General features: G+C 45.7%; 1 protein-coding gene across 2 annotated transcripts in view; it reads right to left on the reverse strand.

The window, feature by feature from the left end:
- The window catches only part of GAPVD1 (GTPase activating protein and VPS9 domains 1), a 28445-nt gene extending 12114 nt beyond the window's left edge, over positions 1 to 16331 (reverse strand). Inside the window, exons 1-11 of one of the 2 annotated variants that reach the window (XM_062505949.1) lie at positions 16268 to 16331; positions 9213 to 9427; positions 8025 to 8868; positions 6760 to 6846; positions 5514 to 5648; positions 5226 to 5415; positions 3281 to 3441; positions 2451 to 2517; positions 1533 to 1658; positions 540 to 713; positions 70 to 210 (exon numbers count right to left, since the gene is read on the reverse strand). In XM_062505949.1, the coding sequence (XP_062361933.1) occupies positions 70 to 210; positions 540 to 713; positions 1533 to 1658; positions 2451 to 2517; positions 3281 to 3441; positions 5226 to 5415; positions 5514 to 5648; positions 6760 to 6846; positions 8025 to 8868; positions 9213 to 9397 (2110 nt within the window). In that variant the 5' untranslated portion in view covers positions 9398 to 9427; positions 16268 to 16331. Of the gene's footprint in view, positions 1 to 69; positions 211 to 539; positions 714 to 1532; positions 1659 to 2387; positions 2518 to 3280; positions 3442 to 5225; positions 5416 to 5513; positions 5649 to 6759; positions 6847 to 8024; positions 8869 to 9212; positions 9428 to 16267 lie in introns of both variants that reach the window. The other variant, XM_062505948.1, reaches the window with a different exon arrangement.
- Between the last annotated feature and the right edge of the window lie 515 nt (positions 16332 to 16846).

Consider the following 16846-nt stretch of genomic DNA (forward strand, 5'->3'; position numbering starts at 1 on the left):
AATTCTATGCCTCTGGAAGAGTCTTAGAATCATGCTAAAGAAATAAAGCAAAAACTGCCCGATTCTGACCTGAATCACTTGGTAATACTTCCACACTCCACGCCTCACTTGTGGTTTCTGATATGGTTGAACCTGTGCAGGGATCAAGCAACACGGATCCTGAACCTGGCAAACACAGCAAGCTGCCTAGCATGTTCTCTGCAGCTGCACCTGCAAAAGTAAAGCCGGAGCATATGGCTAGAGCTGGGCTTGGGGAGTCAGCTCTAGAGAGAAAAGTAAGAACACATCCTGAGTGTCCTTAATAAAGCAGTCAGGAAACACAACGTTGAAAAGAAAAGAGTAACTAAGTACAGTCCGGGTCATGCACAAAAAAAAATCCTCCTAGAGCAAATCTCCAGTTGAATCTGTGGAAATGCCCCTGTTGAGGAAGGGAGGAGGAGGAGGAGGAGGAGGAGGAGGAGGAGAAGGAGGAGGAGGAGCAGGGCTCTGCAGCCTCAGGTTCCAGAGCAGCACAGGACCTACCCAGAGCACACCATTACCTGCAATCTCCTGCAGCCGGTCCTCGTCGATGTTGGGGTCAAAGTCACTTCCCAAGACATCTGTGCTCCAGGTTTCACTCACAGTTTCTGATATATCTCTGTCATCAGTCAAACCCATCATGTCACGGATTTCAAACTTACGGAGTTTGTCATCCAGGTTATCCTGAGTTGTGGCTGTGGAAAAATAAACAGCTCCTGGTTTTCTGAAAGGCTTCTTCAATTACTGAAAACCTGTAAAAGTACAGTAAGGAAAGAAGTCCAAAACAAACAACCCCCTAATTCTGTCAGGTAAGGCAGTGGCTTAAAGCAAGGCCTGTAAAGCACTATTACATCATTCAGGAAATGCTACCTGAAAACACATTTGAGACATAAGAAGCAAAATCTGGAAGTACACGTGGTAATCTATCAACTAAATTGACAGAAAAAATAAATGAAATGTAGTGCTAAAAAGACACTGATACAACCCCTGTAGAGGAACAGGATCACAAAAAAGCTGAGGCCTCCAGGGACCATTCCAGCCCAAATTCCCTGCCCTGGTCAAGGACACCAGGCTGCTCATGATCATGTCCAGTCATATTTTGAGTATCTCCAGGCTGGAGACACCACAACCTGCCTGTAACCTGTTCAGTGTTTGACAAATGGACATTAAACAGAAAATAATCCAGATACTTCCAGACTACTCCAATCCAGATCACCCTATTCCTGAAGGGAAGAGCTTGATATCAAGCAAAACTTTACAAGCAGTTTCCTATTAAGGACTTCAGTTTCTAAATTCCAGGCAATTTCCTTTTCCTAACAACAAACTACAAAGAATATTTCTCGGGTGGAAATAAACCCCAAACCAAACCCACAAATAAATACGAGAGTGATCGCATAAGGAACGCTTCTACTTCTTTCCCTTGAAGCAGCCAATTTTGCAACCTCTTTCCACAAAGACTTTGGCTTTAGCATCTCCAGCAGCTCAGGCACTTGTGAGAGAGAACTGGCACCTGCCTTGCTCGTGCTCCAGCAGCTGCAGAGCCTCAACACCATTGCTGCCCGAGGGGCCCGCGCCCAGCTCCGACACCGACTCCCCCTCCAGATCCAGGGAGGACACAGAGTTGGAGCGATTGGAAGGGCCTGCAAAAACAGATTTCACTTTAAAACTAATTTGAGCAACAGTTCCTAAATACACAGCATTAACAAATCAGGATACAAAAACTCCCTAGAAAAATTACAATATATTAAGTAGCAGTTCCAACACAAAATATTGAATCTCACCAGTTCTGTACTTAGCTGTAACTTGACTCTGTCTTTAATTTATTTACTTGTTCATGAATCTGTTTTATTTTGAGGAGTCAGAGAGCAAAAATGAAGTTATGGAAGTTATACAAAATAATGCAAAAGTGATGTGATGCGTTTGAACCTCTTCCATCCCACAGACTCTGTGCTTTGTTATGTCTGAGGTTCATATAAAGGAGTTGTGCAGAAACTGTTGTAAGATACGTAACAGCTAATTAGAGCATAATGAAAAATAAGTCTGAGAAGTCCAAGTTTAGAGCTAAGTTAGATTATCTTAATAACTAGTACTACACTTAAGTTTCAAAAAAGAAAACCAAAAAAACTCTCTATTTTCTCTTTCTAAACACACTTAGTCTTTTTCTTCTTAATTCTTAAGACTCAGTTATACCTTTGTAGGTCAAAATTTAGCTCCAGGCTGTATTCTCTGAACAACTAAGAAATAGCACAGCCTTCAAAACAGCAAAGACAAGATGCTGTATTTAACACAACTTCCCTTTACAGTTAAGGGAGTGGGGGGGAAAAGCAACAGAGCAACAAAACTTCTTCAAGACTTAAGCAGCCCTTCACCTTCAGATATTCCTTCCAGATTATCACTGCAGAGTGAAAAGCGCAAGGTTTTATCAGGTTTACCATGGAGTTTGTTCTCGTCGATGGGGACATCTCCCTGCCCGCCATCTGCAAGCTGCATATTTAACACCTGCAGGGTGGGAGAAAGAAACAAGACTTCATTATTTTTTCTTTTTTTTCAGATAATTAAACAGCAAATAAAACATTGGAGATGTGCTTTTATATTGTTAACAGAACAATCAAATTTCTAACATCCCGTTTGAAAAAAAGACAGCAACCTCACAAGTCAGAGCCTGGGGGGAATGCAAGGAACTATGGACATCAGGAATGTCCTGATAACAGCAGAGCCACAGCTCCCTCATCACCCCCAGAGCAGTGCAGTGCAGAGGAGATAATCCCAGTCACCAGGCAGGGAGCAAAGCTGGGAGCAGTAGCTGTGCTACAGCTGGAGAAAGAAAAGGCTGGAACACCAGCCCTGCCCTAGGAACAGTCTGCAGGCACTGATGGCACTGTGAGCTCAGCTCTGCCCTCACAAGAACCTGGGCTGTGCCTTTCATGAGCTGCCAAAAGCATCAGGATCAGAGCTCCAGTTCTGCCACTCACCTGTGTCCCTGACTCCAAAGGACAGGGCATGCAGAGACACAGCAGTTTCTTAATGCTCAGAAAAAAGAGCCCAGGTTCCCTCTTTAGCTTCTTAAGTGAGGGAAAAAGCTCACCTAACAAAGGCCAATTTGAAAGCTATAACCCCCAAGCTCAGTAACACAGAGTATGGATTTTAATTCCCATTCCAGATTTAGTACCAAAACTTATCTTTGCAACCTCACTGCTGTGCTATTAGAGAAGACAGAGGCTGCACAGTTCAAAACATCTGAGATGTCACTGATTCTGGATACCTCGTTTTCTGACATCATTCCTGGAGTAATCTGTGGACCTGTCCCCAAAGAAATCACTAGCACTTCTTCTGGCTGAACTTCTGGAATAGTCTCCTGGGAGGATCCTTCATGATCTCCATGCTGGTCCATTAGCATGTTTGATCTACTTCTGCTTCGAGTGGCTAAGAAAATATTTTAAAATATCCACATCAGAAAGTTTCCTCCCAGTTTAAGGAAGAAAAACATGCAATGGAAACACAGTACTGTACTATTTTAGTTAGCAATACACACAAAATAAACTTTCAAAATCAAATTTTTGAGAGATGGAACTGGTGTTTAAACTTGAGTACTGCCCTGTGAAGAGGGAAACTTTCAATGTAAAAGTTGAGAAGCAGGAAAGCAAGGTAGGCTGTGACCTGTTTGCCTACAGCAATTCAGCCTATTCCAATCACAGAAAGACCTTTTATATGAGAAAATTAAGTTTGTTACCAACAAAAGGTCTAGGATCCTGTGGTTTAAAACTCTTAACTAATTTGTTTAAAATGCTTTTTCTCCTAAGAAGTAGGAAATCTTATTCTAACAGGTGTCTCAAACCCAGACACACAATACAACATCAGGTGGTTTATTCTGATTACTTTGCCACTCTTAAGTCCTCTTTTCAACTAGCCTCAGAGTCCCACATTTGGCTCCACAGAAGTAAAAACACCCACATGAAATTAAGGTTTCTAAGAATGGAAGCATGACACAAATTACTTCTTTTATTTGACCCAAGGAAAACAAGGCAAGTGTGCAGAAGTTGCGGCCAAATTCTGATTATCACACAGAGGGGCTTAAAACCCACACGTACACAAAGTGAGATCACATACTGCAGAAATCTGCAAAGGGAACTGACTGCCAGGGTGGCCCAAGGGCATGCTGAGTTATGGGACATGAGTCAAAGTGCCACAGAAGAATGGAAAGAGGGCATTACCCACCAAAAGGGGTTACTAGAGTTATGTGAGCTGACAGATTGGTAGCAGAGGGATCCCAGGCAGTAATCGCTGCCAACTGCTGTCCTGGAGTTCGAAAGCATTAAAATGAAACAAAAGAAACAAAAACTTTGAGCAAAAACTATTTTATACCATAAACTAATGCTGTCAAGTGCCACTACCTTAGAGGTGTAAGACCAGAAATGTTCAAAGCAGAGTTAAACCAATATGAGACAGGTTTCTTTTGGGGGTGGTTTTTTGGAGGTTTTTTTGCCACTTCTTGGCCTCTGTATATTTTCATCCTTTTACATACCAACACCAAATCTCTCAAACAAAAATATCCCACGTGATCATATTCACATAAATATACACGGAAGAAAAGTACACTTCCTATTTTAAAAGGAAGTATTATTAATATGAAAAAAAAAATCTAGACCCAGAAATCCTATTGAAAAAACAAAACACAATCCAGCTAAAACTGCATTCCAGAATAGTGACAGTTGGAATTAGAGCAGGCAAGGAATGAAGGAAGGACAAACCTTCTGTTCTCAGCACATACTCTAAAGTGCTGCTCCTGCTTGTTCACCCTCCTGTCCATTTCTTCTCTAACAAAAGTTTTAAAATTATTCTTTCCCACTAATTAAATGCCTCTGCTTCCATCTTACTACTTCCCTAAGCATTTTTTCCCCTAGATCTGCTTCCAGCCTTCAAACCTTTCCTTTATTATCACTGCCAACCACCACCACTATGACTACCAACCACTCCAGCAATTTTCTCCAGGTCAGGCTGGAGCGATGAAGGTCACCCACCACACTTGCATTAGACACTAATGAAGTTACCTGGTTCTCTATGCTAAAGAGAGTTCTTCACCATCCACACAAAAAAAACCAGGAACTGAAGGTGTAGGTGAAGAGTAGCCCCAGGATATGACTGAGAAAATGGCACAGAAATGCCCCAGGTGTCAGAAATCCTGCAGGAACTCCGCTCGCTCTCCTTACCTATGGGCAGGCGATTTTTTTTGTTAGCTGGAGTAGTTGCAGGAGAAAGCTGGGGGGTGTTATATGGAGTCATCTCAAGGCTGCTGCTCTTCCCTGGTTTGTTCTGGGGTAAATTTGCCAGCAAATTTTCCAAAGCCATCCTATCTTCCTTAAGCTGATCGCTCGACATCACGTTCCGCATGAAGCCAACCTAAACATTGACAATTGCTCTGGTAAGAACTGGCAGAGCACACCAGCAGAGGTGGGCACAGGCTGGCACTGTCTCTTTGCAGGGGCAGGAGGCATTACCAGGGCAATGAGCTGGCTGTAGGTCATGTACACCACGGTACGGCTCAGCCCTTCCAGCAGGTTCACGGCCGACATCGGGGGAGTCTCGACCGCGCGCCCGTCAATCACCACGTCCAGGAAAGCAGCAACACAGCTCTGAGGGACAGCAGGGAGGGGCAATGAGACACCATTCCCTACAGTTTGGGAAGAAACTTATGGCAGGAGTTACGTAGTTTACAGAATAGTTTAAGTTCTGCTTCCTACTTCTAAAATCTGAGGATAAAATGGCAGATACTTTAATGTCGCTGAAGAGCAAGCAAGGAAAGTGTGCAGTTACTTTCAGCATTTCCTTCGTTCCTTTCCTGCATTCCAAAGTGTTACGTACTTAAGTGTCCTCTTACAATTTAAGGGGAAAAAATAATGGCAATAAACTGGCCCTTCCTGAATAATCTGCTGAGTACAGATGGAAAATGAAACAAGGAAGCAACAACATCACTTTCTGGGTGAAAATGTTACTTGTACAATAAATGTGTAGCTCAGTGTGGTGACTGTGTAACAACTAGAATTACCAAAAACTGGAAGGACACAAGGTTACCAAGGATGCCTACACTTGACAAGCTATCAAAGGTCATCAGCTTCACTGTTGCTGTGATGAAGGTAACTGCTCTATGGCTATGGACGATTCATACTAACCGGAAAAGTTGAATTAAAAAAAAGCAACACTATGCAAAGAAAGAAAGAGAAGTTACTTGCACTAACAAAATACTTGGTGTTAAAACAGACATTACACTAAGGTTGGCAGACATTATACTAAGTGTTTTGTTAGGTGCAGTTGAAAAACCACAGGCAGTAATTCAGTATTTCACAGAACCACAGACTGCTTTGGGTTGGAAGAACCTTAAAGACCATCCAGTGCCAATCCCCTGTCATGGGCAGGCACATTTCCATCAGACCAGGTTATCCCAAGTCCTGTACAACCTGGCCTTGAACACTTACCATGCTCAGTTGAAAATACCATTTCACTTAATTTAAAAAAATATTTTCTTTTAAGAAGTATTAAGTCAGAGTAGAAGCAAGAATCCCCAACCTTTAATTCTAGTACTCAGGATTTTTTTCCCAGCTTTATGCAGGGTTTAATCTGCTTTTCATTACATGTAACTTGGAAATTAAACACTTAGTAAGTCCTTTGCAAAGTCTGAGAAAGGAGGCTGCAGAAGGATGATGACATATTCACCAAGTCTTGGATTTTTTCAGCCTGGATTCTTACTTTGTCAAATTTAGCGAGGTTGCTCTTCGTACGTGGATCTCCCTCCTCAGAGCCTGTCATTGCCAGCTGCTGCAGAAGTCTCCCAACCTGAAATTAAAAAGAAGTACACAGAATAAGACTTTCAAACCATGATGGACCTAATTATAAAAAGTATCAAAAAAACCATCCTCCATTCTGAATCCTTTTTCATTTAATACTCCAAGGAATACTTCCGATTGAGTGGACAGAGATTTGTGCTTCCTTTCAGGGAAGAAAAAAATGCAAGAAGCTTTAGGAAAAAAAGCAGTCATTGCCTTTAACAAGAAAATGTGCACACACAGTAGGCTGTGATCATCCATAGTTCCCCCTCCCAGGAACAAAGCATGTTTTGTTTTTGCAACACGTCAGAATTGAGAGTTGAATCTAGGTCATCTAAACCTAGAGGTTTTCAAAGCCTGCATATATTTCACTAAGGAAAAATAGCAGGAGGGCTAGTCCTTATTTCAGAGCACATATCCCTTATTCATCACCAACTGCAAAACAAGCCTCAATTTAAAGAGTTGCCAACTGCTCTGCTACAGCACGTGAGCAGTGACACAGGAGAGGATTGCTGCTGGATTTTAGAGAAACACTGAGCAAAACTCACCAGCATGATTGCACTGTGAGAATCACTCCCTGCCCACTTTGGATACAACAGTAAAAAGCAGGTTTTGTTCCTCATGTGGAAGAACATCCTCAGTCAGACAAGTGTTGCTTAACACCTTCAGATGACTCCTCTATGTAATACCATTAAATTGTCCAAGTGTTTGCATAATGACAAAAACTAGTCATGAGGGCTGGGGAATGCTCCAAGTAGAGCACTGGGCATTAGTGCCAGACAACAAGGGGTTTCAGCAAAGTATTTCATTATTGTTTGCAATACCTGGCGTAATATTTAACATTAGCAAGAACAGCACAAAATCCTTTTTCACACATTCCAGAATTCATCTTATAGTTGTTTTTATGCCTTAGCTTCCAACCCTTAAAATAGATTTCATAAAGGATATTTGCAACTCTTCTAGGGGATACAGGAATACATGCTGTCAATTTTTTCAAGTCAGTATTTTAAGGAAACAGATAAACTTTGGAGCCTGCCTTTTCAGCAACAAATAACACAAATATTTCATTAGCATTCATTTTATAAGTAGGAGAGACAGCACCTTCACTTTTACTGCAGTAGCACCAGTTCTAGAGGGAAGAAAAAGGCCATTTATACATTTTTAAGACTGCCTTACTGTGAATCATACCTGCATCAGATTAAATCTTGCCACCTCATTTATAGGAGCATCAGAAATGATGCCGTACTGCTCCGGGTTGACGATGGCAGGGCAGATGAAGCAGGCCAGGAGCAGATCTGTGCACATGGCTCTGACCTCACCAACCTCCAGCCTGTCCACACATGACAGCGTTTTGTACATCTGTGACACAATCCACCTCAAGCTGTGAGGAAAACAGTACGTGTTTTGTTTGAGATAGCCAATGAATTTGTTGACCAAGGTCACCAGCTTGGCCTCGTTGGAGTCAACCATCTCTTGGACTCTCTGCTTGAACTTCTCTGTGCCTTTCTCTCCAAACAACTTTTCCTGCTGTACCGGGGAGAATCTCTCAATTAACTTGTTTGCATCGGTTTCCAGGTGATCTTCATCTTCAACCAGAAGCTGCATGATTGGCTCGTGTAAGGTTGCAGTAAGGAAAAGTTTTGCAGAAAAGAGTCCTTCAGAGAAAAGCTTGAACAAGATGCTGAAGGCACAGGTGCCTCGCCTCAGCAGCCGCCTGGGGTTGTCGCTTTCCTTCAGTTCAAACTCAATCAGGTACCGGAGCACCTGCAGCAGGTAACTCTCATCCTCCTGCATGATGCAGTTGCCATAAATGGAGGTAAAGACTGTGTGAATGACACTCTGGGTGTTGTCCTGGTTGAGCTTCTCTCCAGCAACCAGGCAGGATGCAATAAGCCTGGGGTTCTCTCTCAGTCTGTTCAGGAATTCTCCGTAAGCAGTCTCCTGGAACCCCAACTGCTTGTACCCATCCACAAACTGTGTGTCCTCCAAGACTTTTGCATGCTGGCAACATTCAGCAGGAGAAGCTTCAGCACTTTAAAGAAAAACATTGAAACAGTTTAAGTAACTCTTAAGTAAACAAACTTGCTAAGAGATGCCAGGGATCTATCAATTAAACAGGCTGCCACAGAGGAAAAAAGTCCTTATACCAGACAGTTACTACGAACTATTTGCAAATTCTGGAGAATTGTTCTCATGAACAGAACCAAAACAAACATAGGTATTTTTAAAAAATTACTTAAATGTCCAACAAGTAACTTTAGGTGCAAGACTCCGTAGCTGAGGTTTGGTTTACAACCTCACTATGTTTACGATCGGCACAGCAAAGGCCCCCAGATCCCGAGGACTGGCTGTGAGAGGCAGCAGCGTGGGGCGTACCTGGTGATGATGAGCCTGTCGAGGTTGATGCGCTGCTGTTTGGAGATCCAGGCCGTGCGGTAGAGCCGCTCCGCCGTCTTCAGCACATCCGCGTTGAGCCTCTGGATCAGCTGCTTCTCCGAGCTCACGTACAGCCGCTCCTGCTTCAGGTGGTGTGCCAGCGTGTGGATGTCCAGCTTCACCATGGTGGGCACAGAACAGGCAGCACAGCAGCCCTGGCACACACAGAGCAGCACGGGGGTGAGAACAGAACAGCACAGAACCCCTGGTACAGACAGAGCAGCACAGGGGTGAGAACAGAACAGAACAGAACCCCTGGTACAGACAGAGCAGCACCGAGGGTGAGAACAGAACAGAACAGCACAGCACCCCTGGCACACACACAGAACAGCACAGGGGTGAGAACAGAACAGAACCCCTGGCACACACAGAGCAGCACAGGGGTGAGAACAGAACAGAACAGAACCCCTGGTACACACAGAGCAGCACGGGGGTGAGAACAGAACAGCACAGAACCCCTGGTACACACAGCACAGCATCACTGGGGTCAGCCCCAGCACAGCACCCCTGGCACACACACAGAACAGCACAGGGGTGAGAACAGAACAGAACAGAACCCCTGGTACAGACAGAGCAGCACAGGGGTGAGAACAGAACAGAACAGAACCCCTGGTACACACAGAGCAGCACAGGGGTGAGAACAGAATAGCACAGAACCCCTGGCACACACACAGAGCAGCACAGGGGTGAGAACAGAACAGAACAGAACCCCTGGTACACACAGAGCAGCACAGGGGTGAGAACAGAACAGCACAGAACCCCTGGTACACACACAGAGCAGCACAGGGGTGAGAACAGAACAGAACAGAACCCCTGGTACACACAGAGCAGCACAGGGGTGAGAACAGAACAGCACAGAACCCCTGGTACACACAGAGCAGCACAGGGGTGAGAACAGAACAGCACAGCACCCCTGGCACACACAGCACAGCATCACTGGGGTCAGCCCCAGCACAGCACCCCTGGCACATACAGCACGCCTGGGGTCAGCCCCAGAACAGAGGGAACAAGTCCTGCCAGCCCCACGGGTGGTCAGCAGGGCAGGGAATGCAGCTGTGCCCCTCCTCAAACCCCCTCATCTCCACTGAGTCACTCTCTCCTAATACACGGCTTCCCAAGTGCCAGCTCCACTTTGTGTCACACCCCAGGGACACTGGCACAGAAGCAGGTGGCATTCTCATCTCGACCTGGTGAGCAGGAACAGGAGCACAGCCCTGCCACATCCCCTGAGCACACCTCAGGTGCACGAGGTGGGAACGTGGCCTTTACCTGGGGACATGTGGCCCTTCCTACAGCTCAGGTGACACACGTTTGGGGAGATAAAGACCAGTCCCCATTCCCACTCACTGTCTGGGGAACAGGCACTTGCTTATTCCTTCATCCTAAAGCCCAGCCACACAACCCAGCACTACCCAAGTGCTGGAATCTCTAGCCCATGACTTCTCTCACCTATGCACCAGAAGCACCAAGCTCCCAATGCTGCCCTTTTCTGCTGAAAAAAATCCACAACCAGCCAATATTACTAATTAAGGGAAAAACCCACCAAACCACAAACCAAGGAGTATTAATACCCAGATAAGGCAGTAGTTGGAAAAAAAGTTTAGAGACTTTGCTCAACAGTAGAATTCATTCAGAAAAAAATGCCTCAAATATTTAAATTCAGAAGAATATTTCTTTGGGCCATTATCCAAAAATGTTCTTTTATAGAGAGAAAAACTGAAACAACCATAGGCTTTCATAGCACGAGGGGCTAAAATCTACACAAACCACTGCTCTGTATGAATGTAATATCAGTTTTAACTTCACAACTACAAAACATCTCAGCAGAGCACTGCACCAGGCAAAACATGTTCCAGGAGCAAATCCATCTAAAAATTAACTTTTCTGGAGGAAAAAAACCCACCAAATGCATTAATATTGACAAAAGAAGGGGTACAATCATGCAGATCATGGAATTGATGGTTAACTGCTTTATGCCTTCCCCACCAGAACTAACAGCCACAGCATCTAATTTGGGAAGGACAAGGGTTTGATGCAGAGATGATCTGTAAGAGACCATAATATCCCTGTCATGTGTATCAGTAATGGAGATGTCCGAGGGCTCCAGTGAGGAGCCCTTCCAAGCAATACTACAGTCAAAATAAAAACTTACTTCCCACAACTTGCAGTGACTCTGGACAAGCCCTGATTCACAAACCCGTTTAGACCATGCTTGAGAAACCACAAATAATGTGTTAGAATACCATGTGCTGGCCCAGTGCTCTCCCCTGCTAGTGTTTTAAAGATCTGTATTTCAGTGTTCAGCAGAGCAGGAGGTGATCCTCACTGAAGAATACAGATTAGCTCCCTAATTAGGCACAGGTTTCCCATTTGTTGGGTTTTTGAAGCCTGACAACCAGGTGCACTGACAACCATCACTGCTCCTTGTGTAATTAAGTCCTTCCATCTATAGTTTTAACCTCTCAACTAGAAGCCAGGCAGACATGAACAGAGAAGCTGTCGCAAAATGCATTAAAAAATTGCAATTTTATTACACATGAAGGTTTAAGGACATTCCTAATAAACATGGGAAACTGGGTGTAAAGCTCCTTAAAAGAAACCCCAAACTCAAAAAGACCAAACCAAATTCAGCAACCCTAATCAGAGGCTACAGCTGATGCATCCAAAAATGAGATTACGACAGGAACTTGAAGGATGTGCTAATTCAGATGTTTTTAACTAGGACAGACTCAGAGAAAGGATTAGAAGAAGAAACATTGCTGTTAGTGCCAAAGTACTTTGTGAAACAAATAACAACTTCTTGCAACAAATTTATTTTTAGTCTCAGAATTTAAGAGCTTGGAAAAAAAAAAAAACCAAACCAAAAAAACAACCCAGCAGCAAACTTGTTACTGCCTGCAAACACAGTAGTAGTTTTTAGGCTGTGAGCTACTGCTATCAGCCAGGAAAAAGAACTTGAGTCCATAAAAACACATACAAACAAGACCTGCAGAGCTACCTTCTGCCTTTTCAGAGCTTCCCACTGCAGGGCTGTGCTCAAGAACTGCTCATACTTGATCAAACCTGAACAGTTTGAGTTAGCATTTTCCACTTTCATGTGTCAACCCACAGTCTCCACTTTTCCAGACACAAAGTCAGTCCTAGTGGATCTCCAGCTAACAAAGCAAGTTTGGGAAGGAAGGGCAGACCCCATGGAGTATCCCCATGAACAGCCTGCTGCCTCTGCCTACAGTCCTATGCCTTAGTTTCGCCAAATTCCAAAACAAATCTCCATGTTTGTGTCACTGGTTACAAACCCATTTAAGAGTAGACAAGCTGATTAAACATCCCCTGGGGTGTTTCCTACACCTCTAAGTGATTTCTCTCAGATTCACTCAGAGTCATTTTCTGATTTTTTTTGTTGTCTTTTTTTTTTTTTTTAATTAGAGATCATGTTTCCAGCATCAAGAATGGGTAAAGTTCCCTAAGAAGCCTCTTAAGAAGATGGTCTGCTCCTTCCTCCTCTGCCCATGGGTCAGATCAAGCTCCAAAAGCCCCATCAGCAAAAGAGACAAAGGTGTCCTGGAAACAAGAGACTTTTTGTGGTGAGGTATGGTCATCAAAACAGCAGTTACATTACTGGTAACCTTTTCTGGAGTTACATACAATGAAAAAAAGAAGAAATACACCAAATCAATGCACAAAGTTGATGCTCGGGAAGCAAACAAGACTCCCAGACAGTCCAGAGTCTTGTTAAACATGCATTAATGTACCTAGCAAAAAGGGGTCAGACTTCTGCATTGTACCATTTGTGATGCCACCTGAAAAAAGCTGACAGCAGAAACCTCACCCCTACTTGGGAAGTGAGGTGACCACCCAACAGAGGAACAACTTGGGCACCTCCTCATGAAGAGCATCTCAGCCCTTCCACAGACACTGAGGCCGTGACAAGCTGTGGGAAGTTGCCAGCTGCTGTGTACTCTGATCTTTCCTTTTAAACTAATTGCCTCTCTGAACTCCAGACCCAAAACAAGGCTGCAAAGAGCACCCTTAGCTGCATCTGTGCTTCTAAATATACTGGTCCTGTGACTACCTGATAACATCCCATCAGTTGGCCACTACCCACGTGTGTCTTATCTGCCTCTGCTGAGAGCACCAGAAATAACGAAAGCGAGAGGAGAATTGATTCAGAACTGAGCCACAGCAGGTTGCTGTGTACCACTGCTTTGTCAAGAACTGTGGAAATCCACAGGATTTTCCTATCAATCCACAGGAAGACAGCAGCATTCACCCTATGTACAAAGAAATGGGATCAGTAGCTTCCCCAGCTTGGTAACCTTCATAAAAATCCAAGTGGCTTGACTGCAAGGATTGTTGCTGAGATCCAGCTCTGTGGAGAGGAACACCTCATCACTGCCTTCCACCAGTTTTTAGATTAATTATTCTGAAGCCACACACACACAGCAAGCAAGAGCACAAACAACTGTGTCTTCGCCTATGGCAGACACCTGAGAACACCAGAGATGTAAAGCAGCAGTTTAACACACAATGCACTTCAGCAAGGCTCAGAGAAGAAAACCCAAAAAACCCAGTTGGGCAAGATGCACATGCTATTCCTCTCTTCAGACACTGGTATTACCAACACAGCTTGTCCTGGAAGAAGAAACCACTGTACCACTAACACACCTACCTGACACTCACAGCTCCTCCCCAAAAGCTCTTCCCTTTGCAACAGTACAAAAAGACAGAGGCTGCATGCTCTAGCCAGGCTCCACAAGGTTCTCTGGAACACTTGGCCACAGCCAACATTCAGTGACACACCACGGAACAGCTCCAGAGCAGAGCCTCTGCTGATTCCAGAACCTTGTGTGTCTGATTACCTTATCAGCTGCTCATAAACAAAAAGGTGCCAGTAATTATCCACCAACCTGGTTTATGACTACCACACAACACGCCTGGAATAGCAGATATCTGTACACAGCTGTATAAAGGAGTCACTTCAGGATATTTAGATATCCACCAGCCTGCTGTGGCCGAAGGAATGACAGATATTTAAGATTGTGCTGTGTGCAGATTACTTTTCAAACTTGGCATTTCATGTTGATATGAAAACATTTCCATTTTCTGTCAGTTATTTCAGGACTACTCAGGAACCTACAAGTAACTGTGACACAGTAAGAGCAGCTTAGCACAACAACTCAAGCAATTTCCCTTCATGATGCTCCACATATCAACAACAAAGACTGCATGACCTGACAGCATCTGAGATGCCTTGCCCTGCTGGCAGCACACATTTGTTCAGAACCCAAGGCAGTCTGTCCTTTGATGAACACAGGACACAGATTGCTTCCCACTCTTAAAAGTCCTGGGAAACATGACATTGAATTTTCAGGCACTGAACTCCACCTTGGTAAGTCTGTGGGTTTGTTCAGTGACACACAGGATCGAGCCACATCTCTGTTGCACATTTCTGTGATTCAGCTGACAGAAAAGAGGTTAAGTAAAGTGATAAATACTGCTGGTACACCAGATCCTCCTTCCTCCTCCTGTGTTTCCTGCTCAGGGTTACTTGCTCCTCCGGAGTCTCACTAAGCAAGACTCAACTTCCAGAGCAAGTTTGGGCACATCTAACATAGGCAGGGCAGGGCAAGACAAAGTCACTGCTGAAAAATAACTCCTAAGCAAGCCTGAATGGCTTCCAAGCTAATTCAGTCCTGATGAAGCACCTCTTTCCTCACTAGCATTTATAGTAGCCTCTCACAAGCCTTATTTCTTTACACAAGCTACCTGCCTATCTCCCACAGTTGAGCTAAAAGAACTCTGTCTTCAGTAGGATGGCTCACCATAACCTAGGGCTCACATTACAACACCCACCAGCTCAAACACGGGTGCGACACACAAAATGCAAGCCCACTGTCTAATTGATATTAATAAGAAACTCATCCTTCATGTTTGTTTCTACCCAGAGGCTGCTCTCAGCCAGCCCTGGACATACTGTCCATCCACCTGCAAGGAGCACCTCGTTTCTTGTGCCCTTTAATAGAACTCATCAACAAAGTACAGCATCAACTGGCTACTAAATTATCTATTATGGCATTGTCATGTTGCATAAAATCAACAAAAGCACATAACCAGGCTAAAATCTATTCCAGTTGCTTGTGATGCTAGAAAGTGGAGCTCCCTTTAGATGAGGGTCACATTCACAAACTTTTAGTCAGAACAAGTACAGAACTTGATGCTGCTCATGACAAAATCAACCTGTTCCGAGCCTGTTCTCCTGAGAGAAGCTCCTTTCTCATCCACCAGGAAGGGCAGCTGCTACTGAAGAGAGTATAATCTCCACGATCTGACAAATCTCACATCAAAACCCGAGCATCTTAAATATTGGGGAACCCTCCCCGGCAGCAGCAGTTGAAAAGTGTTTCCTGAACCCAGCATCCTGCTGCTTTTACAGAGGATTTCACATTTCCCACACTGCCCGTGCCACTTCCCCTCCATCCTCTTCAAATTGGAGCGTCTACTCGTGAGTCAACTGCATCGTCCACCAAAATAGCACTTTACCTATCAGTATATGTAGTGTCACATGCTCGCTCCGAGAGCTCCATCCCAACAGCTCTCAGGAGCGCAGTATCATGACTTTGCAAGAAAAAAAAAAAAAAAGCCTGGTACTGCCTGAATCGAGCTCTGCAGCGTTAGGGGTCTATGAGTAACTGAAAAGGGAAGTCAGCACGCTCGTCAAGTTTCAAGTTTTAAACCCGCACGACACAAAAGCCATGAAAGAGACGCGGCAGCGAGCGGCTCCCGGAGCCGCGAGGGCCCCGCTGCCAAGGGCTCCAAATTCCCGAACGTCCCCGCAAAGGGAGCGCCGGTGCCCAGATCCACTGGGCTGGGCAGGGCAGGGGGAGAAGGGCACGGAAGAACCCCCGAGCAAACCGCACCGACAACTTCTGCCGCCGCCCCCGCACCTCTTCCCCCGCCTCCCGGGCGCTCTATCGCGATAAACCCACCCGACATACCCTGCTCGGCTCCGTCTCTCCTCGGCTGCCCGCCTTCCCTCTCGCTTCCCTGCAAAAACCAAAGGGTTTTGTCAGGCCCCGGGCCTTCCTCCTCCTCCCACCGCTCCCTCCTCCTCCTCGGGGGAGGAAGCCGAGCGCTGTCGCGGGATACGAGCGTGTCCCTACCCGGCCAGCGCCCCGGCGGCTCCCGCTGCGGCCCGGGCGGGCGCGGCACTGCGCAGGCGGCGACGGCGCTCCTGGGACTTGTAGTCCCGGGGCCGGCACCGGGAGCGGGGCCGGGACCGCTCTCAGAGCTGTGCTCCGCCGTCAGTCCCCGCTCCGCCCGGACCCGGCTTGTGGGTGCGGGGCTCGGTGTCGCGACATAGCGGGACGTCGCGACCTGCTGGCGGGACGAGCAGAGGCTGCCAGGGGACGGGTCCCGGTGTCGCCTCGGGGCGCTGGGCACACACACGTGTCACCTCATCCCCGCCGGGGGACGGACGGGGCTCTGCCCGGAGACCCTGCATAGCCCGGCCATGATGCCGGGCCGGCTCCAACCGCCCCGCACCTCCCTCCCAGCAGTGTCCCGGTACCGCCCGT

This window comes from Cinclus cinclus, chromosome 19 (assembly GCF_963662255.1).
Source record: "Cinclus cinclus chromosome 19, bCinCin1.1, whole genome shotgun sequence".
NCBI lineage: Eukaryota > Metazoa > Chordata > Aves > Passeriformes > Cinclidae > Cinclus > Cinclus cinclus.